The sequence below is a fragment of the Drosophila kikkawai genome, chromosome X, assembly GCF_030179895.1.
Source record: "Drosophila kikkawai strain 14028-0561.14 chromosome X, DkikHiC1v2, whole genome shotgun sequence".
In the NCBI taxonomy this organism is placed as follows: domain Eukaryota; kingdom Metazoa; phylum Arthropoda; class Insecta; order Diptera; family Drosophilidae; genus Drosophila; species Drosophila kikkawai.
Genome location: NC_091733.1, coordinates 20,992,553 through 21,020,487, shown reverse-complemented (window position 1 = coordinate 21,020,487; position 27,935 = coordinate 20,992,553). Strand labels below are relative to the sequence as shown.

The 27,935-nt window shown below is 37.9% G+C and overlaps 1 protein-coding gene and 1 long non-coding RNA gene across 25 annotated transcripts in view; one reads left to right on the top strand and one right to left on the bottom strand.

Moving 5' to 3' along the window:
- Nucleotides 1-25,255, top strand: part of dlg1 (discs large 1) — a 48,552-nt gene extending 23,297 nt beyond the window's left edge. For 4 of the 24 annotated variants that reach the window (XM_017180951.3, XM_017180952.3, XM_017180941.3 and 1 more), the window contains 14 exons: nt 1,568-1,729; nt 9,385-9,933; nt 10,004-10,622; nt 12,013-12,100; nt 12,172-12,385; nt 12,454-12,867; nt 12,941-13,043; nt 13,983-14,057; nt 14,939-14,983; nt 17,597-17,677; nt 20,401-20,550; nt 20,613-20,895; nt 20,962-21,053; nt 21,120-25,255. In XM_017180951.3, the coding sequence (XP_017036440.1) occupies nt 1,568-1,729; nt 9,385-9,933; nt 10,004-10,622; nt 12,013-12,100; nt 12,172-12,385; nt 12,454-12,867; nt 12,941-13,043; nt 13,983-14,057; nt 14,939-14,983; nt 17,597-17,677; nt 20,401-20,550; nt 20,613-20,895; nt 20,962-21,053; nt 21,120-21,226 (2,982 nt within the window). In that variant the 3' untranslated portion in view covers nt 21,227-25,255. Of the gene's footprint in view, nt 1-1,567; nt 1,730-3,563; nt 4,645-8,426; nt 8,451-8,770; nt 9,087-9,384; nt 9,934-10,003; nt 10,623-12,012; nt 12,101-12,171; nt 12,386-12,453; nt 12,868-12,940; nt 13,044-13,982; nt 14,058-14,938; nt 14,984-17,596; nt 17,678-20,400; nt 20,551-20,612; nt 20,896-20,961; nt 21,054-21,119 lie in introns of those variants that run through there. The other 20 variants (XM_017180956.3, XM_017180963.3, XM_070288479.1 and 17 more) reach the window with 17 other exon arrangements.
- Nucleotides 1,725-3,156, bottom strand: LOC138929186 (uncharacterized). Its single transcript, XR_011445633.1, has 3 exons — nt 3,027-3,156; nt 2,709-2,817; nt 1,725-2,026 (listed from the first exon to the last, which is right to left on the bottom strand). It is a non-coding gene; the product is annotated as an uncharacterized lncRNA (long non-coding RNA).
- Nucleotides 25,256-27,935: the final 2,680 nt, after the last annotated feature.

Genomic DNA, 27,935 nt, shown 5'->3' with positions numbered 1-27,935 from the left:
ACAAAAAAAAATTAAATATGTATTTCACAATATACATACTCAAACCTAAGGATAAATAATTAATAATAAAACAGAGAATTAAACAAAAAAAGTAAACTAATAAATATTATCAAAAAAAACTAAACCATATAAATAAATACCAAAAATATAAATGGAATTAAAACAAAACACATAATGATTCATTGGAATTTATACAAAGTCAAGACATTTATTTTCTTCGACGATTATTAACCGGAAAAGACCAGAATTAAGTCATTTTTATTCGTTGTTCAGATGGCAAAAAATATATCATGAGATGAGTGTCTTTCTCAACATTTTTGCAACCACTGTATTCCTTTTTCTCATTTTAATTTTTTTTTTTTTTTGTGAGTGGGCGGTGGGTGGCAATTACTTGCGTGTACACATCGCCAAAGAAAAATTGAAATGGCAAACAGATTTTCATCTGAGGTGTGTGTGTGTTCGTGTGTGTGTAAAACCGGTGAAACACAAACAAAGACAGAGAGAGATAGAGATAGACAGAGCAGCACAAAAGATGACAGGCTGCTGATTTCAATCCCATTCGTTCCCACTTTTCCACTTTCCCGCTTTCCCGCCCGCCCGGGGCTGTGTGTACCCAACTTGTTGCTATCGCAACTCTTCAAAGGAAAAGTAAAACATGTCAATGCCCCCTCACTTTTCTGCATACATACTTCTCATGCTTTCACTTAATTATTCATAATCATATCAATTCTGGAGTAATATGTACGAGGGAGCAAATTAGGGCACCCCTGACTGAGTTCAGTATCGCATTTAGTGAGAAACTGTACCAAATTTTGAGAAGTTCCTAAAGCGTTGGCGTTGCCACATTGTCTTAGAAGTTTTTATAAGAAGATTAAATAGGAAAACCTGATTAAAACAATTTTAGATTGAATTATAAATAAAACATAAATTAAATAATATATTTAAATATACAACGAAATATAAAATATCAAAAAAATACAAAATCCTTTAAAAAAACAGCAAAACATGACAGGCACAAACTGAAAAGAGCGTGAAAATCAACCAAGCCAGGAAACCACAACCACCGATTTGAAAGAAAAACTAGAGCTTTAATTTACACAAGTAAAATAGTACATATACACTGTGAGAAATGATCGATTGGGTGTCGATTGTGCGGCACTCGCGTCGCCGCTTTTCCAATTATGTTGGCTCGCGTTCGCCGGTCCGGATGCGTCGTCGTCGACGTCAGTTGACGGGTCCACCGCCGCAACAACAACAGCAGCAGCAGCAGCAGCAACAACAACAAACGCATCAATCGCGAGAGCGACAGCAAAAGGATAAAGAAAAGGAGAGGGACAGCGAGTCGGGGAGCGGTGGGGTGGCTTGCCGTTATGCCTGCTGCTGTGCCAATGTAAGTGTGCTGGAAACAGGACATTAGTGTGACCAAAACTTCGAGAAAAGCCATATTTTTAATAGGAAATTGTGAAAAGTTGTGGGCCAAACTTAGCTGATATTAAAAATATAATTATATAAATAATTTTTTTGTAAATCCTTGTTTTATGTTATTTTGCTAAATTTATTTTCGCAGAACCAGCGGATGCGTATTGAATCGGATACGGAAAATGCCAAGGAGCCACCGGCAGAGACGCAGTCGCAGCGAAGCTCTCATTCGCCGCAGCAGCAGCAGCAGCAATCGCAACAGCAGCAGACATCGCAGCAAGGATCCAAGTCTAGGAGCGGGTCGCAGACTGTAAGTCGCTGCAATTTAATCATTTGTGCCAATGGCCTTAGCTGAAATCCATCCCAGATATCACAGATACAGACACAGACACAAAAACAGATACAAATACAGATACCGCAGAGTCATCGCATCCTTGTCAGCCTCCATCGACATCAGAATCAAAATCAGAATCAACACCATTACCACCAGCACCAGCGCCAACACCTTAACAGCCATAATAATCCAGCCAAAAAGCTAAAGCCCACTTTCGAGGCAGCCCAATTCTCACCATTTTCCAGAGAGGGGAAATCCTGAAAGCGTAACCAACTGGGAAAGTGGAAACAGTAGGTTGTAATTAGTGCCCACCCTTTTTGTTTTCAAAAAGAATTAATTAGTTCGTACCTTGAATGAAGGCCGCTCCCATTTGCACGGCATTTGGGGGATTTCAGAAGAAGGGGAAAAAGAATCGTATGATTAAGGATCACTTAGAAGTCTGGCAACGCTAGAAGTTTTTGAGAAAACTTAAGCTATAATTAAGCACTATAATTGTTTGAAGTACATTTTTGTGTATTGTACTAATCTATTGCAACGTACGCATTCCACCATCTTAAATAGCTAAGAAAATCCTTAGAATTTCAGAAGGAAAAAATCGTACAGACTTAGAAGTCTGGCAACGATAAAAGTCTTTGGAAAAATGTGAGCTATAATCAATCAAGATAATTCTTAAAAATACATTTTTGTAAATCTATTGCAACGTACACATTCCACTCGCCAAAAGTATGGAAGATATTATTCAAATAGGAAACCTATAAAAAACCTATAAAAAAAGCTTTAGAAGTTTAGGGAGCACTTAAAATACATCTAAGCCTTAATTATTCAGTTAGTTGGGTCGACAAGAACGCCTCCCATTTTTAAATCGCCAATAAAGCCAGTGTAATTGGGAGCACACCTATTTTATACTTACCAACCACCACCCGTTTTTCCGCCTCCTTAACGAATCGTTACTTACTTAAGTCGCTTAGCTCGAGTCGGCCTCCTCGTTTTTGTGGGCCAAGCGTCGCCCATTTCCGCTTCCGGTAGTTGTAGTTGGCCTGGTCCCTGGCCAGGCCTGGCCAGAACTTTATAGAAACAAAAGGAAAACGAGCCAAATTGAGGGAAAACAAGAAAATTGCAAACAGCCGTAACATATTTTCTTTATATTAAAGCAACGAAATACTGTGCTGGCCATTAAATATAATTTTTTTTTACTAAGTTAATGTGCGCATGATTCTGTTACGTTTATGTATTTCTTTTCCAGATAAATCACAATTTGATTGAATTTATTTACGTTTTCTTGCATGATTTTGTTATGCTTATGTTTTATTTGCAAATAAACATTGACTTTAATTTAAGAAACCAAAAATGTAAAACCAAAACAAAACAAATATATATTTTTGCGCTTTTTATTTGAAATGTTTGTTATTTTTTATTATTGCTTGGATGTCTTTATGGTTTGTATTGATTTTTATTTCAAGTATTGCTCTTTAGTAAGTGAAGAAAATGCCATTTTAAAAGAGGTAATTATTAAATAATTATTTGAAATATTTGGAACATGACAGCGCTTTAAGTAGCCAGATGCGCGTGTTTTTGTGTTCTTCTTCTCATTCGCTCTAACTACTGGCAACCAATTTAAAGCGATATTTGGGACCCTCAGTAAATTTTAGTTTAAATAAACGTTACTCTCTTTTGGAAATCTATTTGGCGCGATCACAGCACACTATTAATATGGGCACACTGCTAGCAAAAATACCCACTTGTTAAATGTGGTATTTTTTCTTCAGCTTAATTCCGCGATCCCTGAACGGTCACACTGTCAATCGGTCTCTTGTTCTTCGTTGGGTGTTTTCGTTGTTTTCGGTTTTCGGTTTAACTTCTTTTTTTTTTTTGTTTGTCTTGTGCCGCAAACTTGGAAATGTGAATTACGGAGTTTGCGGTTAACGGTGTGAGTCAGTGCAGGCTGAAAGTGTACGTTAACGCTCCTATTTGCATTACGGGCGGCATAACAAGGTGTGGGAGATAGAGCGAGAGAGCCTATCCGAGTGAGAGAGCATTGCCAGCGTGAATGAAAAAGGCAAGAGCAGCCGCGATAGTTGGCCGATAGTTACTTCTATCGATCGAAACGGGAAAAATGCCAACAAAACAAGGCGAGTGTGTGTGCGTGCCATGAATTCTGGTAAATGCAACAGCAAAACCAACAAAAATACAAAACTGCCGCTCCAGAACATGCATGGCTGAGAGCGAACGAGACGGCTGTTCGCTGTGTTTTTTGTTGTTTTCCCATTTCCCATTTGCCTGTCGAGCCGAGCAACAACAATAAATAAATAATTTAGCGGCGCCGCTCTCCAGCTCTCACTCGCTCTCGCTCGCACTCTCTGCATTTTTGTGTGTTACGCCTTTTTGTTGTTTCGGCGACATTTGCTCAGCGTCCGTCGGTGTGAAGAGATCGCTAAAAACAAAAGAAAAATAGAAACGAAAACAACTTGCGCTCGGGCGTGTGCGGTTTTTATATATAAATCCAACTTAAAGTCTCGATATGTGTGAATTTTTGTTTATCTAGTGCAAAGTTGGATAATCATCGTCGGCGGCGGTGACGACGAAACGGGCTGAAATAAAAGCTAAAAAATAGCAGCGAAATAGTTACGAGGAAGCAGCGACACACACACACACACGCCCAGCAGCCATCAGCCGGCTTTTGTCAGTGTGTAGAGCGGTGTTTGTGTTTCTTTTTCGTTCTTTTTTTTCTGTTCAACTCTACGCGATCTGAAATAAGTGAAAAATACATAAATAGTAAAAAAAATTAAAAAGCAGCAGCAGTGATGACAACAAGGAAAAAGAAGCGCGACGGCGGCGGCAGCGGGGGCGGTGGCTTTATAAAGAAAGTCTCATCGCTCTTCAACCTGGATTCGGTAAAAATCGGTCAAAAATATCCATAATTCGTAGTCTATAGCTTTGGGCAATCTGTGCTCTATATATGTGGCACATATATAGCATAGTGCTCGATGATTCCATGGTTTATTTATAAATCAAATTCGCAGACGCACCGAAAGCTAGCTAGCTAGCCGATTTTCCTCGATTCATAGGCGGCATGTGTGATATATACAAGTGTTTGCCCACAGCTGCAAGCAAGAGGATAGGTCCCAATAATGGGGGATCGATCGCGCAATTTGTGGTCTTTAGTTCCCGGAAATTGTTTGGAATTGGTTTACGTTTTGAGAAATATATCAGTAACCTGTGGTGTTTATTCAAAACTCTCTAAAAAACATTTGAACAAATAATAGTTCTTATTTTATGGCTACTTATATTTTACCGATGAATATTTTTTTTTTTTTTATAAAGGAAAGTTTCTTAAATTTAAAATAAATATTAATGGACAACTTCGTACTAACACTGTGCCCGCGAGTGTGCGCACGTACACATAAGCATACACCCCATGTGTAGAAGTTGGGTGCGTTGTCATCATTTTAGCGTCTTTGCATTGCGTTCGCAGCGAAAAACAAAAACAAAAAAAAAGGAGAAAAAATGAAAGAAACGCTCACCATCTCTCTCTAATGCTCGACCAACGGTTCTTCTCACTCCTCTTCTTGGCCGTTGCTTTTGTTTGACTTGTTATTGTTCCATTCCATTTTTGTTGTTGTTATTATTATTGTTTGTTGGTGCCCTTAATATCTCGCTCGCGTATTCAGCGCAGGCGTAGCCTCTCGGCTCTGGCCACTCTCCTCTCTCTCCGGTCCTCTCTCTCTCCGCTATCTTTAGTCGCTCTTTCTCTATGGCTGCACTTGTCGCCCCCAATTTGAGTCTGGCCCTCTCGCTTGCTCCTCCTTCACCGTCTTCGTTTTTTGCTACAAATAGTTTTATTTCTGTCTCGTCTGCCACCCACAAAAACAAAGGAATTTACAGAGAATATTGCCTATAAGAAAAAATATTACTAGTGTGATGTGGCTAAAACAATGTTTCTTTATAAATGAATCCATAAATAAGTAATTCGACAGTTTGTTAAATATCAATATAATGTTTATCTATAATTTACATATTTTATAAATATTTAAAAAATATAAAAAGTGTGTGGTGAACTTTAATATAAATTTAAATAGAGCTTTAACTATGATTCTTAAATTGTTAATATGTGTATCTACTGTACTTATGTTATTGCTATTCTCCATAAATCAAAGCAAAGCGATTAACTCTAGTCAGATATAGTACAATACGCCTTATATTTATCATCCATTTCCTTTCCTTTAAAAAAAAAAGCTATAAACAAATCACGTCTGGGCAACAAACAGTAGCAGTAGCAACGAATAAATCCGAAGGACAAGTTTACATATATTGATCCATAATTTTAGTACTACCCTCAACCTTCTCCCCCACGGGCGGCATAATGGAATAATGGCTTTGGGTTTCCGTTTCGGTTTTCTCGCAGGTGTTTCGACCGCGATCATCATCGTCACGTCCCGTTTCGTTCGTCAGATGTCTGATCACATCCACATCGCATATAGTAAAGCCCCTGGGCATTTTGCCAACAATTTTAGCTTTCGATTTGATCAATGAAGTGCAACGCAGCTTGACGCATTCAAATTTGTCATTGATCTCGTTCAGCTGTTGATTTCTTCTGGATTTATGAATGATATAAGTTTCAATAGAAAAGTTCTTAGGTATTTTCAGTTTTGAGTCATATTGGTTTTCCCTAATTTATACAGAAAATAACCTTGTTCTTTTAGGAATTGGTTTTATTAGAATGTGAATATTTATTTTGAAATCTGCATTTAATTTGTAAATCTCGCACACAAATTTTGATGATATTTTTGATTATACATCAGTGTATATTCTGATATCTGATAGATGCAACTATTGTTTACGCTTTCTGTCCAAGTGCAATGTGCATTAGATTTCATTTAGCATTCGAGGTTGTTTGGGTTTAAAGCCACTTTGCATGCAAGGCGAATGTTTGGTCAAGCACTTAAAAGTGGGTACACAGCCATGAGTCATTTGATTGATTGGACTGGACTGTGTGCTGTACGCTTGGGTTTTGGTGTAACTTTATGGCCATCTCGGCAGCATCTCTCTGCTCTACGCTTTTATAACCCCAATTGGAATTCTTGCCTTCTTACAAATGCTTAAGAATTTTATCGTCGTCTGCCGTTGGGTTTTCCGCATTTCCGAGTGTTTGTGTATGGCCATACATGTACTGTTGAAGAGCCCAAGCATATGTTTATCATAGATAAGATAAGAGCTTTGTATGATATGATTTGGCTCCTCGCTAGCTTTAGCTTTAGTGCCGTCTACTAATTTCAAGGGTGTGCAACTTTACAAAAGCCAAAAAGAGGTAGAAAAACGAAGGCCCAGAAAAGACCGATTGTAGCTCGTTGGCCCCGTTAATGTTGCGTGTTGTTGTGGTCGTGTTTTTTTTTTTTTTTTTTTTTTTTTTTTTGCTAGGGGTTTAGTTGGCTCAAAGTCTTGTGTTTGTTTGTCCCAACAGCTCCCCACTCTTCCCCATTACCTCCGGCACCACGCCCGCTCTTATTAAGTGAGTTCCGATTGTTAACTTTATGATGTAATTTTTCTTCTTTTTATAATTCTTTTTTTTTTTTTTTTGTTTTTTGGTTGGAAAAAAGTGTAACCAGAGTTGTCAGCGGAAGCAGAAGCGGCACGAACCTGTTAGCCCAAGTGCTGCGTTACAGTGTTAACCAGATAATATAAACTTGTAATGTTTTTAATTATAGCTTGTAGATACAATTTATAAAAATTTTAATTCAAGGAACTTTGTTATTTGTTTCTAACTGGCTAACTTTCTATCCTTCTGAAGGAAATTGTACTATTTAAAATCATTCCAAATCCCAATTAAAACTCAATATTAATAATATGTTAATACTGAAATATCAGCATAACAAAAAGATTCAATTGAACCTGACAAAATTAAAAAAAAAGAGATTTTTTGAGCCAAAGGACCTTTTATGATGAGTGAACACTGTGCCTGCGCTATGGTGATTCCTCTAGTGATTATCCAAAACCCTATATTAATATACTCTGTAAGCACATGGGTTCCCTACGCGTATACTTGATCTGACCCACTCCCAGGAAGGGTTAATTGGCAATTTTTCGCCAGACTGAATAGAGCTAGTGGGGTGTGCACTACACTGCAATGCACATACTTATAAACAAATATGTGTATATATTTCGCTCATTTTCTTAGAGTTAATGTTGCTGTCGGCGGCGCTTGATGAATTCATTTACACTGGACTGCTAATCAATTGAACTCGTTTAACGATGCCATAACCCCCAACCGAACTGAACCCAGCCCAAGCCAAGACAAGCCAACCCAACCCCCTTAACCCTCTAAGATCTTGGTTGTGCAAGCAAGCTGTTTGTGTGTGTGTGGCTTTTGTTGCCATTTTTAGCGGGCTGCTTGCTGTTGTTTTTTTTTTCGTGTTTTTTGGTCGTCTGTTAATTGGAAAACATGTGAATTGCATCGAGAGTTTTGGCTACGGCCCAGATAATTCAAGAGACGACGCCATTGACACGATTTCCCATCTCCGGCGGGGGTGTGGCATTGAGGGGTTAATCTGGCTTATAATGCGGGGGATATGCATACAGTGTACATATGTATTTATAAGTCAATGTATTGTAGCTCAATGTTTTGAATCCTCTAAATCTCTGTCTCTCTTCTGGCGTCACTCTCTCTCTCTTTCTACAGCTCCATAAGGCGTCTTCGGGAAAGGTAAGCCCCCAAGATGGTTTCAAAATCTGTCAGATATTTTAGCCAGTTTGCCATTTTCGATAAACTTTGAATAGAATATTTGGTCTTTATGAATTATAATCCATTAAAAAATAAATATTTAAACTTTTGAAATTACCAGATAGCTTTGAGTTAGATTTCAATTATTAAAAAAAAATATATATATATTTATAAATTCACTGTAAACCTCAAGCACAATAAGAATATAATTTTATTTTTAAACAATTTTAAGACGGTGTGGAATGTTTCTTAAGTTTTTTAAAATTATTTATTTTAAATTTACTGCAGTTTTATTTAAAACTAAATATTATCTAATATAATCCTATAGTCAAATTCTTTAAAAATCAAAAAGGAAATCTGGCTAAATATTAACATCGTTTGTCCGTCGTTTTTAACAACATTTGTGTTTTCGTCTTGTGTGCTGTGTGTTCATATTTTATATGTTTGCAAAATAATCGAGTTTTCCATGCTGACATCATAAAAACAGTGCATAAATGGAGCTGGCCAGTGAATCGCATCCTCTTCTCAGTATTGCAGCTTATGTGTTTTTCGCACATTTTTAACAATAAGTAGAAAATGTTACCTAAAATTGAGCAAAATAACAAAAACTTTTCAAATGTTAGCAAATATACACATTTTTGAATAAATATATAGGCCACACTTCATTAAAATTTGCCTCATATTTCGTTACCTATAATCCTAATCCAATTGACATGATTAAGATTATATACAAGGATAATATTCGAAGCCCCCATTACGTCATAAACACTGTGAGACACCGCGACACTTACTCACCCCACACATAACAACCCACCCACCCATTAATCATCATCATCTTTTATGCGTTGTCGCCTTTTCGTGTAATTATATTTTGTGGATTGAAACCTTTAATTAACTATCTATAATCCCCCTACAGGTGAATGGCGATGACAGCTGGTTGTACGAGGACATTCAGCTGGAGCGCGGCAACTCCGGACTGGGATTCTCTATTGCCGGCGGTACGGATAATCCGCACATCGGCACCGACACCTCCATCTACATCACCAAGCTCATTTCGGGCGGAGCAGCTGCCGCCGACGGACGGCTGAGCATTAATGACATTATTGTCTCCGTGAACGAGGTGTCCGTGGTGGATGTACCACATGCCGCCGCCGTGGATGCTTTAAAGAAAGCGGGTAATGTGGTGAAGCTTCATGTTAAGCGAAAACGCGGAACGGCCACCACACCGGCGCCTGGATCCGCAGCTGGCGATGCCCGGGATAGTGTCAGTGGGCCCAAGGTCATTGAGATTGATCTGGTCAAGGGTGGCAAGGGATTGGGCTTCTCCATTGCGGGCGGCATTGGTAATCAGCATATCCCGGGCGATAATGGCATCTATGTGACGAAACTAATGGATGGTGGGGCGGCTCAGGTGGACGGACGTCTCTACATTGGAGACAAGCTGATTGGAGTGCGCACCAACGGGGTATTTATCTTGATATACTTTATAGTCGATCATTTATATAAATATATATATATATATATTCCTTTAATAGAGCGAAAAGAACCTGGAGAACGTAACGCACGAACTTGCGGTGGCCACTTTGAAATCGATCACCGACAAGGTAACACTGATCGTGGGCAAGACACAGCATTTGACCACCAGTGCGTCCGGCGGAGGAGGCCTTACAGCCGGCCAGCAGCTGTCGCAATCGCAGTCCCAATTGGCCAGCAGCCAGAGTCAAAGCCAGGTTCACCAACAGGCGCAGCATCCGATGGCCAATTCGCAGTCGACAGGTGCGCTAAATAGTGTGGGACAGACCGTTGTCGATTCACCACCAATACCAACACAAACACCACTGGCTGCAGCAGCCACAGCAGCCGCATCAGTCATTGCAAGCAACAATACCACCGTCACCACAGTCACAGGCACTAGCAACAGTAGCAGCAAGTTGCCACCGTCGCTTAGCGCTAACAGCAACAGCAACATTAGCAATAGCAGCAGCAACATCATCAGCATCAACAACAACAATAACATCAGCAGCAGCGGCACGACAGCAGCAGCCTCTACTCCAGCCACTCCACCCGCCTCCTTTTATAACAATGCTTCCATGCCCGCCCTGCCTGTCGAATCCCAGCCACCAAGCAACCGATCCCAATCACCCCAGCCGCGCCGTAAGCCATTTGATTTCCTTATTTTGTTTATTATTTATTTCAATCGATCTTCTGTTTGTAATTTATCGTAGATAGATACAGATGTATCATGTATCTCATGTCCTGGTCAAGGATTTTTGTGGGAGATTCCCTGCGAGTCTCCTGGAAAAAATACACCTGGGCCTGGCTTTATCATTGTTATCTAGTCTTTTCTTTTGAACCTTATGCTTTATTCTTATTTTCTGCTTTGTATTGATCTGTTTTCTTTTATTTTACTTGCATTTCGTTTACTTATTTATTTTATTTTTATTGAGTTTACATATTCTTTTTCATTCGTAAAAAAGGTCTTCCTGAAGTTTAGCTTTCATGGTATTTCCTGCCTGTTATTGTAGGTCTTCTTTTTAGCAACCAGTTAGTAAGAAAACTTTGGATTTTCAAACTTTTAATTGTATAACTAACGGATTATTAACGAAAAATTATGGAATAATCAAAAGTTTGAAAATCTCAAGTTGCCCTGCTCACTAGATGCACATCTTTTTAACCCAAACTCACCTTTATTACTTGTTATATTTATTTGCTTATTTAGTGTGTTATAAATTGTATTGTATTATTATTACATCCTACTTTTTCCTGCCTTCCTGCTTCATCCTCGCCCGATCTATAATAATATTCCTTTTCCTTGGAACCGTATTGCTGCTCTGCTGTTGAATAATGATACTGTTGAGGCCCCTTGAAAAAACATTCACCTTCATACCCCCACAAGCTGTGGTAACTGCTAATAATGTGCTGCCCTGTCCACCCCCTCTTCCCAAGTAGATTTTGAGTATATTGAGCTTGGCGCCTGTGTTTTAGAGTTACGTTGTGTGTTCGTTTTTGGGATTATTTCAGACATAAACTACCTTGAATATAAACCCGATCATTGCTGATTTTGTTGTGTGTGTGTGTGTGTGTGTGTGTGTGTGTGTGTCTTTCTGTGTGTGTATCTGTGTGTTTTGTGGGGATACAATCTTTAGTTTCCGTTTTGTTATCTTCCGTTTCCGTTTTCCTCAGTTTGGCCTCAGTTATCTATATATACATATATGTATATATATATATATATATTGTGTTGCCGTCCTTCTCCGACGCTGCCTGCTGTCTCTGTCCCTTTTGCGTTTAGTCTGAATCTCTGTCTCTGTCTCTATAATATATATGTATATCTCATAAGGAATTGCTCTTGGAACTGCGGGAACTGTCTTTCTTAAATGCCTTATTAACCGATCTATTCTCTGTCTCTATCTCTGTCTCTGTCTCTGTCTCCCCATCTTTGTCTAACTATTTATCTCTATATTACCATGTCTAAATAATAACTACATACATATATATATACCCCACGAAAACCAACGATAAACCTTGAACAAAAATCACTCCTTAGAGCCCGGCTCGCGATACGCCTCCACAAATGTACTGGCCGCCGTACCGCCAGGAACCCCGCGCGCTGTCAGCACCGAGGACATTACCAGGTAAGAGCGAAAGAACAGCACCCCCTGCTCCCTCTTTTGCCACAACTGATATCCCGTTAAATCCCCTGTAGAGAACCGCGCACCATCACCATCCAAAAGGGACCGCAGGGCCTGGGCTTCAACATCGTTGGCGGCGAGGATGGCCAGGGCATCTATGTGTCCTTCATTCTGACCGGCGGCCCTGCCGACTTGGGCTCTGAGCTGAAGCGTGGCGATCAGTTGCTGAGCGTAAACAATGTTAACCTCACGCATGCCACCCACGAGGAGGCGGCCCAGGCTCTCAAGGTGACTTTGAAATTGAAAATTAAAAACCAAAATATATATGAGTACTAATTTCTTATTTGTAAATGCAGACTTCTGGAGGCGTGGTTACCCTGGTGGCACAGTACCGGCCCGAGGAATACAACCGCTTCGAGGCTCGCATCCAGGAGCTGAAACAGCAGGCGGCCCTCGGCGCTGGAGGAACGGGAACTCTGCTGCGGACCACACAGAAGCGGTCGCTGTATGTGCGCGCTCTATTCGATTACGATCCGAATCGGGACGATGGCTTGCCGTCGCGGGGATTGCCCTTCAAGCACGGCGATATACTGCATGTGACGAACGCCTCCGATGATGAGTGGTGGCAGGCAAGGCGTGTCCTGGGCGACAACGAGGACGAGCAGATCGGCATAGTGCCGTCGAAGAGGCGATGGGAGCGAAAGATGCGGGCCAGGGATCGCAGCGTCAAGTTCCAGGGACATGCGGCGGCCAACAATAATATGGATAAGGTGGGTATCTTACTTTGAATTTAATTCAATAATATTTTCTCTTAAATATAATCATATTTTTCATTTGTTTTAGCAATCGACATTGGATCGAAAGAAAAAGAATTTCACATTCTCGCGCAAATTTCCGTTTATGAAGAGTCGCGATGAGAAGAATGAAGATGGCAGCGACCAAGAGCGTAAGTAGACCAAGTCTCAAGGGAAGCCAGCCGTCCGACTCTCTCTATCTCTCACTCCGTCGTGAGTTCGTTTCGGGAGACTGTGAAAACGAGGAAAAAAAAAACCGACCGAAAGCAATGGAGGCGGGAAGGTCTAGATTTAAACTTAAGGTCCAACACAGTCCTTTAACTCTGTCGCTCTTTCTCTACCGATTCTCTGACTGGGTGTGTGCTTGTGTGTCTGATGTCCCTTGGGCGGGTGCTCGAGTGTCTAAAAATTGTGTGTGCCTTTGTTTTGATTTGATTTAAATAGTAAGACAATCGATGTAAATGTTATCAAGGTTTCATCTTTTGCACCAACAGAACTCACTCTTAAGGTCCTTGTCCAATTTTTAGCCAAATGGGGACTGTTCTTTGGGAATAAATAAAGATGAGTCTATAGAACTAGAAAGTACCCTTTAAATCAGGAACAGTCACCATCGGCTACAGATTTTTCATGTTTGTTTATAGTTGTTTATTGTCTTCCTCAATGTTGATGTATTTTAATTAAAAAGTTAACAGAAAAAGCAAATTCTCTGAGAAATTATTGATTTAAATTCATTTGTGTTGGATTATTCAAGCCATTGTTAATTACATTTTATTGTTTCCATTTTTCTTTGCATTCTATTTGATTTATATTTCTGTTTATTTTCATATATTTATATATTGTTATCCCCCCGATAACCCGTGATGTCCCAACACTCATACTCAATCCACACTCACCACCACCAACCAACCACACATGGATAAAAACCACCGATGATGATGATGATGATGAACCAATGATACATTACCCGTACATCATCTCACATTTGACATCTTCTATTCGATGTGCTTGGATGTCGATGTTGTATTTATAATTTTGTGTGTGCCGTGACCCCGAACCCCCGATCGAACCCCATGTTAAATGTGTGTGTTTAGCCAATGGAGTTGTGAGCAGCACCAGCGAGATTGACATCAACAATGTCAACAACAACCAGGCGAATGAACCGCAACGTAAGTTATGAATATGATGAAATGAGGACTCCCCCCTGCAAATATATGGATATATCAGTATATCTAGCTCAAACCGTTTTGTAAATGCATTAAGGTGTCAGGGCTTTCCACGGGTCTAGTCTCTCTCACTACACACCCACATATAGACAGTAAGCTATACCTACACACACTCACGATCTTACTAACTGGTAGTCCTTGAGGGGTTTTCTTTATATAGCTATCATATATATAGTCTTGGGTTAGGCTAAAGTAACTGTTCTGTATCCAAAGTAACTGCGACGAAGAGCACGTTTTACATCATATCCATCATCGAGATGAAACCAAGTTGATTTCGTTGTTTTGTTCATTTAAAAAAAGAAGCTTTTTCTCCTGCTACTCCCTACTGACAGTACACACATATATATCTACATATATATCTTCTTATTGCTGTTCTCTCTATCAAGAAATCAAACTAATAATAATAACTGTGTGTCCAACTGCTTTCATCAAATATTTACATCACTACTGCGACTATGAAAACCAGCAAAACAACTCTTGATACCCCGCTATGTCTGTTTCCAACTAATAATATATTGTACATACAGCAGAGACAGAGGGAACCCCTAGATGGTTTCTCTGATCTTGAATGGTTCTGGCATTAAATAAAAAAAAACCGCATATTAGAATATTAACCATTAACTTATACAAGTGAAAGAACCATTCATAATCACATTTTACCACAAATGATAATATAACTCTGTCTACCGAAATGAACCGATCGCCACCGCTATTCTGTTTTAAACTGACCAAAACATATATCTCTTTCGATTCTCTTCTCTTCTGTTCTTCTCTATTTTCTCTTCCCTTTCGGTTTCTCGTTTATTTTCTCTTCGTTTTTCTAGCCTTTATGCTTTGCTACACACAAGACGATGCCAATGCTGAAGGAGGTATGTACTCACTCGATCCGAAGAATTTACATACATATACATATCGATATCAACTTATACATATATCTATCTATCTATACATATACATATTTGAATCTGAATACGTAATATAACATTTTGTAAGACGCTAACATCCGATTTACACACATAGAATTGCATTTGCTGTAAGAACTAACACCAGTCTCCAGTCTCTGCCATAACTTACGTACATACATGCATATTAACATACATAACATACATATTTACATACATGCAGACATACATCAGTACATCATCACACAGAATTGACGTGAATATAAACTGGATTAATTCCTGATCTCCACTCTCTTTGTTTGTTCCACCTTTTATAGTTTCCAGTACATTTCTCCCTTACATTCTTACATCCTTGTACATCACACATATTCGGCGATCTCTATACTCGTACGCCCTGGCTATAAATACATCCAGAGATTCTCAAAATATAACTAGGCCTCAATTATATGTATGAATTAATTTGTGATATATAGTTTGTTTCATACATACATACCTTCATATACATACCGCCACATCCCTGAAGACTTGAGGATTTCAATAGGTCGTCCAATGTAACATTACCACAGAACTCAATCATATGCATGTAAATGTCCAATAAATGTACACTAAATGTGAAAAAAAAAGAAACTAGGCCAATAAGATGTATCGATGATCATCAATTTGGTGTCTAATGTACAAATAATGTAATGTAAATGTACATAATCTGATCAAAATTGAGAGTATCATGTATGTGCATTGATATTACATGATATGACAATGGCTCATGTTTTATTCCCTTACGAACTAGACACTTGCCAAGCGTACATAAAATGTTCATTAAAAATATGAAAGCATACATAGAACGTTTACCCTACACGACTTCTACTTGGTGATTTCAACAAAAATACATAATTGCATTTGCTCTTGGTGAACTTATGACCTATATTACGGACATTTTACCATTAGATAGAGACATCCAAGAAAAATGATTCGGTGTTTAAACCAGAGCTCGTAAGAGGCTCTTCTTTCTCCCATTCTCTTCCACGCTTTGACGGCAATGTACAAGCAACAACAGCTTTTAGACTCCGCTCAGTAGCAAACGAGAGAGTTTTTGTTTTTTATCTGCACTCTACGAGAGTTTTTGAACGAGATAAGGACCTTTCTCCTAAGATTCCTTCTGTTTAATCAAATCGAAAGAGCGGATTGTACGAGGTCTGGCTTAGATCAATCTTTTGGATGTACTATTTAGTTACAAACATCAGGCTTACCTACGGACAGACCCCTACCCTTCCCTCGATTATAATTATACCGACAATCAATCAATACCATTTCGATCAAAACTTGCTGTTCTCTTTATTATCCAACTCGCTTGCATCACACGTCGTGTTTCAATGTTTTTGCCACGCTCGATTCGATGTCGATCAATAAATCTGAATGTACATAGATGTAACTGGGCCTGGCTGTACGCCAGTCGGTATGTGCATATGTGTGTACGGCATACATACATTAAATGTGCTTGGTGTGAATACAGAATTACTAAAGAGTGCTCCTCCTCTTCCTGCTCCTCCTCTGAACTCCGAAAGAACGTTTTGCGAGGACAATACTCGACTCGGAAAACACACACACACACACACAGACACAAATAAAAGCCTTCGCTATAGGAAAGATCTAGACTTAACTCTCCCCGATCTATCCTTTTCGATATATAAACATCAATGAGTTCTCAATCGCAGCCCCATATATATATTTTATCGAAACACACACACAGTACAGTGCAGTACAGTACAAGACACGATGAAAGCTGTGATTACGATTTGTTGTTAATCTTTTGGTATTTCTGTTCTTCTTCTTTTACATTTTTAACCCCTTGTGTCTGTGTGAACTACTTTGAATTCTTGTGTTGTTTGCCTACTACTACCAACCAACCAACCAATCAATCAACAAACAACAAACAACAACAACTACTACTACAACAACTATTTCAACAACTACTTCAACAACTACAACAACAAACAACAACAACTACTACTGTTTTGTCTCAACTCTCTCAACCGTTCGAATCTACTACTATTACTACTACTATTCTACTACTATGTCTGCTACTATATATCTACTATATTGTTTTATTCTATTCTGCGTCACTTCATCTTTCTATTTCCCAATATATCCATCCATCCATATATGTATGTATATATGGAACAAACACAACAAATAAACCTAATTTGTTATTTGTAAACCATTTGTTTAAACCTCTTGAAACTTTCTTGAAAATACACTCATGCATATACATACGTATCGCAATAATATCTCCCTCTCTATATATATATATTTATAAATATTTAACTTCTCAAACAAATCAAAAATCGAAAACATAAAAAACCGAAAACAAAACATTAAAAAAAAAAACAAAACAAACCGAAATATATCTCTATATGTATACATATATATTTGTTGTAACCATGCGCTCACGAACTGCGACAACCAATCAACCAACCAACCAACCAACCAACAAACCACCAAATCAACTACTAAATTCTTCTAAATCTGCGCTTATCAACCTTCCGTACACCTCAATCGACAACTAATCCACCAATCGATCAGGCGAGATTATCTACAGGGTGGAGCTACCCGATATGGAGCAGATAACTCTGATCTACTTGGAGAATAATGACGCTGACTATCGTAAGTCGAGCAACTGAACCAACCAACAATCACAAAAAAAAAAAACCAACCAAAAAGCAACCACAACAACCAACAGCAAAAAAAATTCAACAACAAGTCTCTTCTTTTTTCGTAATACTAGTGAAAATTACAACAAAGCTTATGTTTTCTTCTATAAAAAAAAAAATCCAGCAAGAATGAAAGTTAAATATTTAGTTATGAATACAAAGAAACAAAATTTTGCAAGATCATTTCCACTTGGTTGTATGTATATTCCGTTTGTTCCTTTAAATTGATTTGATTTCCGCCTATCTCTTGCTTTTTCTTTTTCTCTCATTCACGCTGTCTCACCCCATATCTCTCTCTCTCTCTCTTCCTCCCATCTATATCTATCGCGAGAAGAAAAGGTGGCATACATAATAGTTATATCCTTGAAAAAAAAAATACCTTTAGTAAATTTCAGTATATTGATGTATTTTTGAATACAGGTTCGGTGAGCCAGAGAGAACCAGGTTTAAATCAGGTCTTATGACCTTCTGGAGATAATAACAACCTATTCTTGCTTAGAACTTTGTTTTATATTCATTTATATGGTTGATTTATATTGTTTTTGTATGATTCTATTGGTCAGATATATCAAAAAGGAAATAGATTTATCCAAACATTTCAATATCGATTTACATATCGAAATTCGAGTCAAATGCCGATAGATTATAAATATATCGATGCTTTTTGTCATCCCTAGTTAGGATATCTTTATACCCCTGCCCTTATAATACCCTTATAATTCCAGGAGTAATTTTTGATCCTACATCATCCAGCATCAACAGCAGCGCTAATCTAGCCATGTTTGCTAGAGAAACCCAAATTTGTACATGTTTTAAAGTTTTACATATTTAAAATTATTAAAATTTGAAAGGAAAAATTCATTGTTTAGAGTCTTACGATCTTTATGATAAAAAACTAGCACAGTTAAGCTAAGTTATCGATTTCCGATTCGATCTGCAAGGGTATACAAACTTCTGCGTGCCGAAGTTAGCTTCCTTTCTTGTTTTTTTTTTTTCTTGTTTCCCTGTGTTGTGGCCGCGTAATTGGGAGTTTACCTCCACAAATAGGGAAAATATATATTTTTTCTGATCTTATTTCCCCCCCTTTTTTTGATTATGTTGTAAACTTTATTTATAAATTGTGAATTGTTGACCGTTGCGTAGAACCAAATGACTCCACATAATAGTGCAAATTAGTCCTGTGATCCCACACACACTCACACAAACACTCGGTATCGTAACTCCCACCGCCACTCCCCCCTTTTTTTCACATTGTAGAATCACCCAGGAAATAAATAATAAAAAAAAAATAACGGAAACCCAGCCCGATTGAGTTGAGCTTAGAGTGCTTTTCTCCCTTTGACTTGGTAGTTAATTGATTGCCCCGTCTTTTCCTCCGAGTTAAATCACACCCACACACTATATATAGTATATACAGTGAGTACTGGACCGATCACAAAATTGAGTTGGCTTGCTGTTGTCATTAATGTACTATATTTGCTCGTCTGTTCGTATTCTGCATGTGTTAACCCCTCACCCGCAAAAATTGTTTCTTGAACGGAAGAGAAAAAATATATATGAGAAGAGGTCTTCCCTTTACCACCCCCCACCCTTGTTTCTCAGATATTTGTGAAATATTTACGGTCTGACAAACTATAAAACAAAAAAATAAAGGAATTGTACAAATCGAGGGAGTTTTATTTGGTCGTAGAAAAGTCGTTAAAAGTCGATCGTCTCAGTAAGTCTCTTCAAGTCAAGTCAAGTGAGTAAATCCAAACCCAAAAAAATAAAAAACAAGAAGTGCGATTGTGATTTCCTTCAACAACAACAACAACAACCAATGAAACTGACCCCCAAAATAATATATATATATCATCTGAGCTAGCTCTCTCTATATAATTCCACCTTAAATAAATGTAACACACGACGCCCCCTCACTCATTTCGGTATTGTGTGTCCCAGAACTATGTGTGTGCCATGTATGTAAAAGATCATGATGTCATGTATGTAGTATGCAACCGTAATCGTAATCGTTATCGTTATCGTAATCGTAGTGTTCGCCTGCTCCAAACACTCACACCATCTATATCCTATTTCTCCCATATGTCGAGTGTATGTCATACATGAGAGTGTCGTGTAGCTTTGAATACTTACCATAACTCCACATGCCCACATATATATTGCATTTACATTTTGGAATACGATTTCGATTTTAATTGCCGTTTCATTTTCTATATTGTATATTTTGAATGTATTGAGAAAATCGAACTCCTCGTAGGAAGTCCAAAATTGAAAATAAGAACTGATCTTAAAATTTAAATTAAAACTTAAATTATAATCCTTAATCTTAAATCTCCTGCCTGGGACTCTTGTATATTTTGCTAATTTAACCCTGAAAACAGTTTAACTTTTGTGAAACCTAGCTTAGAGTTATATTATATATATCCTCCCGTTTGTCCCCCCCCCCCCCCAGAAGATCCATAAACTGTATCCTTAGCTCTAACTGATCTCACGTTATATGTAATGCTGATCCCAACCAAAGTTTTTGAAATATTGATCCGATTTGAAAGTAAATCTAGTCCAAGAAATCCCATCCTCCCCGCTATCCACTCATCTCTAGAACACTGCGATGATGTAGTAGAGCACTCGTGCACGTCGCCACGGTCCTAATATCCAACTGCTTGCCCTACTTTCCAGCTTCCGAGGAGACTGTGCTGTCCTACGAGGCCGTGCAGCGCTTGTCCATCAACTACACGCGTCCGGTAATAATCCTGGGACCCCTGAAGGACCGCATCAACGATGACCTAATATCGGAGTATCCCGAAAAGTTCGGCTCCTGTGTGCCACGTAAATATATATATATGCTCAGCTTTACCCTCCAGATACTATTATGCTCTCTTCACCCTTAGACACCACCCGACCCAAGCGCGAATACGAGGTGGACGGCAGGGACTATCATTTCGTGTCCTCGCGCGAGCAAATGGAGCGCGACATCCAGAATCATCTGTTCATCGAGGCGGGCCAGTACAACGATAACCTGTACGGCACCTCTGTGGCCAGTGTGCGCGAGGTGGCGGAAAAGGGTAAACACTGCATCCTGGACGTTTCCGGGAATGCGATCAAGCGGCTCCAAGTGGCCCAGCTCTATCCCGTGGCTGTGTTCATCAAGCCCAAGTCCGTGGACTCGGTGATGTGAGTTAATATGACATGAAGAATTCCAAAGCCTTCTCCTATTTAATATATGATGATTATTCGCAGGGAGATGAATCGTCGGATGACAGAGGAGCAGGCCAAGAAGACTTATGAGCGGGCGATTAAGATGGAACAGGAATTCGGCGAATACTTTACGGGTAAGTCTTGTGAATTTTAGACATCAACCTTATACATATATGTATCTTTTTGATGATTCCCTACAGGCGTTGTTCAGGGCGATACCATTGAGGAGATCTATAGCAAAGTGAAATCAATGATTTGGTCACAGTCGGGACCAACCATCTGGGTACCTTCCAAGGAATCTCTATGACCAACAGCCACCACAACATGGACACTGCCGCCTCGGGTTCGATCTCGGCCAGTTTCGAGAACAACAACAGCAACAATAGGAGCAACAGCGGCAGCAACAAATCAGCAGACGCAACAGAAGACGCCGCACTGATGATGAGGAAGCATCACAACAACAACAACAGAAACAGCAACTGAAACAACAAACAGCAAATCAACAACAGCAGCAGCAGTAACTTGAATAACTACAATAACTGTAACGACTAAAACAATTATTTCAACTCTAACAACTCCAACAACTTCAACAACTTCAACAACTATTACAACTTCAACAACAACGACGCGACAGTCAGTAAAAACACGGACAGCAGACAGCAGACAAACGATTTCTTATAACGCAGCCGCAGCAGCCAACTTAATGTAGCAAATTGCCCAACAAAAAGTTTTGGATGGTACCCCCCCCCCCCACACACACACATACACACAGGTGTACTGTAACTGTACGATCAGAAGAAAGCAAGCCAGAGGAGAACAGCTGAGAGGAGTTCAGGAAGAGAAAGCGCAGAAGCACTTGGCATTTCGTAGGGAATTCGATAGAGAGAAAGAGAGGAGAGATGGGATATATACATAGATGTTCAAACTGAATAAGGCGGACAAAGGTGTATAGTTTTTAGTTAGAACAAAGTTGGGTATAAACAAGAAAACAAAAGGTAAAAGCGAAATATATATACAACACACCACTTACATATAGACGTAAGATCCGATTATATAAAGGCATAGAGAGATGAAGCGCTAGTGTTGTTTGTTTATGTTGATGTTTATATACACATACGAGAGCCAAGAGTTATAGCGAGTTAGTTATGTTGACGATAATGTGTTTTTTGATATATATTATTGATCTATATAAAGAAAGGAAAATATGTACACACAAACACACACACACATACACTGCATAATGTAAGTTTAAGTACGACAATGTTTATTAGCTGACTACGAATAATATTGACGACGATGACCGACGGATGCGGCGGCAGATATAAAGTCAGATGATGACGATAACGATTTACCATTACGATAATGATAATAAATAATGATAAATACACATTGATTGAATAATAATAATGCTAATGCTAATAATGACGATGATGAAGATGAACGTTGGTGCATTTGTTGTTAGATGTATGTAATTTTTCCCAATCGCCTTTGCCTAAAAGCAACAAAAAAAAAAAAAACAAAAAAACAAACAAAAAAAGTTAAGAAATGAATAACAAACTTGCGTACGTATAAAGAATACTAGAAACTAGCGGAAAAGTTGCATATAAACACCTACATACACACACAAACTCATTCACTACACATCTACTTATATATGTATCTGTACCATTTAGAATATAGTCCGCCAGAAATCGTCGCACTCCTTATCAAGTCAAGTGAACTATGGCCACAGTTGAGGGGACGAAGGGGAGTTGAGGAAGGACTAAGGAAGCAGAAGGCAGAAGCAAAGTGTCGCGTTGATTTAAATCTAATATATTATGAGTAATAATATTGTATATTTAAAAACAAATATTGTATGTAGATAATACACACAAAACACACACACACATACATGCATACATACATGGATTACCGATGCGGTCTAATTTTATATACAAACACGAACACACACCCAACACATATTTACAATACATAAACTATGTTTTTTTTTCCGTATTGAAGCGACAAATCGAATTGCAAAGGCAAATAAATAAATCAAATAAATAAATAGAAAAGTGAAGAACGCTAGCTGGGGATAACTCTAAATATTTGCTGATGAATTTCAATTGAAAACTAAGTAAAACCAATTTACGCACAGACGAAAAGCAAAACACGTACGAAATTCGTTCGAGAAGAAATTTAGCTAAATTCAAGTTGAGTGTTAATATTATTATTCATACAAATATGCATAGAAATACTATTATTTTTTTTTTACTACTTACTATTAATAATACCTTTATTTACTGCCCTCTCTCTTTCTCTCCCTCCTACTTGAAACAGCTTTCTTTATTTCTTTCTTATTTTTTTTTGTTTGAGTAAATTTGATATTATTTAAAAAATATATGCAAATATATATAAAAACAAAGCTGCAGTAACAAGTTCATGATATAATTTTCACCATTGTTATATTAAATAAATAAAAAAGGAAACAATGAAGAAAAACAAAAGTAAAGAAACTAAACAAATGATATGCAAATAATTTCATATATAAACAAAAAAAAAAAACAAAAAGCTACCGAAGGACGAAGAAGAAGCGAAAGCTAACACTTAGCATCCTTAAGTGTAATAAACAAAATACAAATTAAAACAAATGGCAAGCTTCTTCTTAATCAATTTGATACATCCAACTAGCGTAATTAATTGCATTAACCTAAAAAACCTAAACAAAAAAGGCAGAAGAAGAAGTGAGAGGAGAAGGGAGAACAGAAGAAAACAAAAAGAGAAAGTGAAACTATAGATAACCGCTTAACAGGGTGTGCCCCACGTCTTTTTTGGGTAACTAATTGTAACAAGTGATTTTTTTTCGCTCAAAAAACAAAAACCAAACAAAAAAAACATACTTAAAATAATCTGGGGCTGGCATTGCAGAATTCTCCTAGTGAACAATTGGTTCTTCCCACGAGCAGCAGGAGAGCCGATCTAACCTCTCCACGCCCCCCGCATCACTTTTCCAACTAGCCTTAGATTTTACTAAAAACAAGAAACAAAGAAAAACAAAACGTGAATCCCTCAAAAACTAACTAACTCAAGCAATTATCAACTAGATAAAGAATATATATATATTAATGTATATTGCAAATTAGAGCAAGGAACTGCTGAAAAAAAATGGATTTTCTTTGACTAACCTTTTCGCCCTAGAATTTCCACACACGGCAAGAGATGATTTCCATTTCCATTGGGAGGACACGCGCGCATTGACAAAAGCATGGGAAAGCGTTTCATCAAAATTGTGCCTTTTCTTTTTGTTGTTGTTGTTGTTGTCGAATCGATTTATCGAATATATCGATGAAAATACACACGCACACCCACACACCCCCCACATCCGCCAATAAGAGTTATACAGAAGTGGCATTTTCTTTTTTCTTTTTAACTTGGTTTATGCCCATACAGTGCCCAGTGAAAGCCGATAATGATCGATTAACGGTCGATTAGTTCGATTAATTTGTAACTGTAGGTTAATCGTGAGTAAAAAATCTTTAAAACTCTTTGAATTTCATCTTAATATTAGAAAATATTCGAAATCTTTTGTCAAACAAGAATTTCTTTTGTGCCACAAGCTTGAATATATAAAATTCTACAAGAATTAAGTTTGGGTTTATTAAAAAGTCAAAGCAAAATTCTTTGCAGAAAATTGATTATTTTACCCATTAATATTACCTATTTTTTATTCCGATTCTCGTTTTAAATTCATCTAAAATAATCAATAAACACTGAGCTAGCACTGTATTAATGCCCCCCACAAGCATCCACTGCCCCTATAATTACGTAATGATTTTTCGCCAAAAACACACACCTTAAATTTAACAAAAATAAAACGAGAAGAAAGCAGATTGAATTAGCCTTAACGATGAGTAAAGGAAAATGAATAATGAATCAAATGAAACCTTGTTTGTTGACGTTCCCGTTCGGTATGAATCTGAAATGAATACATAGCTTTGCTATAGGAAACGTACCTTCATCGTAGTCTCCAGAGGGAATTTAAGTTGCTAAAATAATAGAAAACGCAATGAGAAACACACGAACATGATTGGCACACACATACATAAGAGTACACCGACATATGTACAATACTCATGTTCATGTGCAATTAATTAATTGAAAAGTAAATACAAAATACAAGATTTTGGGAAACAGGGCGACACGACATCAAAAGCGTTCTCATTATGTATTATGTCAAATGTAATTTGTTCATCAGCGGATGAAACACTCGCCCACATCCCCCAAAAGAAAAACCAAAACGAAAACAAAACAAACAAAAAACACTCGAAATAAACCGTAATAAAAATACGTAATAAAATTGATTGTTTTTCTTGGGAAGAAAATATTCACAGCTAGATGGGACGAGGAAATTTGATGAAAAACAGGAAAAAGGAATTAGCTATTCCGTTCCCAGCTCGCCAGTATGCAATTGAAAATTAACAACAAGCGGAAGTGCAAATACAAAGCATACTTTTACGCTGAATTCTGACTGGGAACAGTTTGTAAGCCAAAAATGCATTAAATTCAAGCTGTTCCGAGTTAGTTTTTATACAGGTTATAAAACTACGTACTAAATCTCAATTTTTGTCAATTTTAATATTATATTTTTGGAAAAGTGGTGCGATTTATTTTCATAATTTTTGGGGATAAAAAAACCTATTTTTCAAAGGTTCATATTTCAGCCAAAAATGAATGAAATTCAATTCGGAAAGTTTTTCTGAGTTGCCTTTTCTAAGCTTGACCAAACTGCATATTCAGTTTTGATAAAATACTTACCTATAATTACAAAAAAAGGTTAAATAGTTTAATTTAATTTTACATTTATTTATTTATTATGCTTACAGCACTAAAAGAGCGAAAACAAGAGCGTGCGCAGCGATCCGCGAAGGACAAGATCATCCTAGTCATTATTGTAATTGTTGATTGATGATCATTGGATCGGCAGAGGTGAAGCTGGAGGAGCAAGCAGATGGGATGGCGGAGCATAAGCAGATGGCAGTGATCGGATCTTGGGTCCGGGCTAGTTGAAGCCCAGCAGGCGTAAAGTATTGGAATATTTATAAATACATTTTAAATGTGTAAATGTAATTGATGTAACATACAAATTTGAATCATAAAAAAAATGGAAATCAATCTGAAATTGTGTGGTTTAAGCGGTATTTATTTGGGGATTGTTTGTGGAAAACCTGTTGAAAGACAAATCTAAATTTTTTTCTAATTTTTTAAATTATTTTTTTGAATTTTTTTCTGATTTTTTAAAATAATTTTTTGAATTTTTAAATTTTTTCTGAATTTTTAACATTTTTTTAAGATTTTTAAAATTTTTTAGAATTTTTTACATTTTTTTAAATATTTTAACTGCCAAATTTGAATTTGAATTTAACGACGATCAGTTTCAGTGTGCCCAGCTACATTTGTAAAATAACAGCTAATATTGGATTCAAAAGGTTTGAGTCTCCGCTTACTTGCGCCAGCTCCCAAATGGTTCGAAACTTGGACTTTTTATAACAGTTTATACCAGTTTTCTGTTGCTTGCTGCTGGTTTCTGTTCGCCTGTTACCCCAATTTGGGAAACGGGCAAATTGCATGGAAATGTTTGGAAATTTGGATGGGCTGCTTGTAGGGATGTTGTTGTAAAAAGGTTGTTGTTGCCATCAAGCTGTTGTTGTCGGCAACAAATAGGTATAAATGCATAAAACGAAATATAGCAGTTTATACCAATTATTATTTTTGGCCAAAAGTTTTTATAACAGTTTATACCAGTTTGCAGTTGCTTGCTGCTGGTTTCTGTTCGCCTGTTACCCCAATTTGGGAAACGGGCAAATTGCATGGAAATGTTTGGAAATTTGGATTGGCTGTTGTTGAGATGTTGTTGTAAATAGATTATTGTTGCAATCAAGTGGTTGTTGGCGACGGAAAAAAGGTATAAATGCATAACATAAAGTATAACAGTTTATACCAGTTTCGCCATAAATTGTTGGTCGATCGGCGGATATGCATCAGTGATGCTCACTTTCATCAGTGATGCGCATCTAGCCAAATTGCGACATTGGGAGGCAATAAAATCTCGGTTAATGCCACTGATGCGCATCTAGCTACTTTGCATTATTGGGACAAAATGGCATCGGCCTAACTGCCAGTGATGCTCATTTAGCTATATTGCATTATTGGGACAGAATGGCATCTCACTAACTGCCAGTGATGCTGATCTAGCTATATTGCATTATTGGGATAAAATGGCATCTCACTAACTACCAGTGATGCTCATTTAGCTATATTGCATTATTGGGATAAAATGGCATCTCACTAACTGCCAGTGATGCTCATTTAGCTATATTGCATTATTGGGACAGAATGGCATCTCACTAACTGCCAGTGATGCTCATCTAGCTATATTGCATTATTGGGACAAAATGGCATCTCACTAACTGCCAGTGATGCTCATCTAGCTATATTGCATTATTGGGACAAAATGGCATCTCACTAACTGCCAGTGATGCTCATCTAGCTATACTGCATTATTGGGGCAAAATGGCATCTCACTAACTACCAGTGATGCTCATCTAGCTATACTGCATTATTGGGACAAAATGGCATCTCACTAACTGCCAGTGATGCTTATCTAGCTATATTGCATTATTGGGATAAAATGGCATCTCACTAACTACCAGTGATGCTCATCTAGCTATACTGCATTATTGGGGCAAAATGGCATCTCACTAACTGCCAGTGATGCTCATCTAGCTATATTGCATTATTGGGATAAAATGGCATCTCACTAACTGCCAGTGATGCTCATTTAGCTATATTGCATTATTGGGACAGAATGGCATCTCACTAACTGCCAGTGATGCTCATCTAGCTATACTGCATTATTGGGGCAAAATGGCATCTCACTAACTGCCAGTGATGCTCATCTAGCTATATTGCATTATTGGGACAAAATGGCATCTCACTAACTGCCAGTGATGCTTATCTAGCTATATTGCATTATTGGG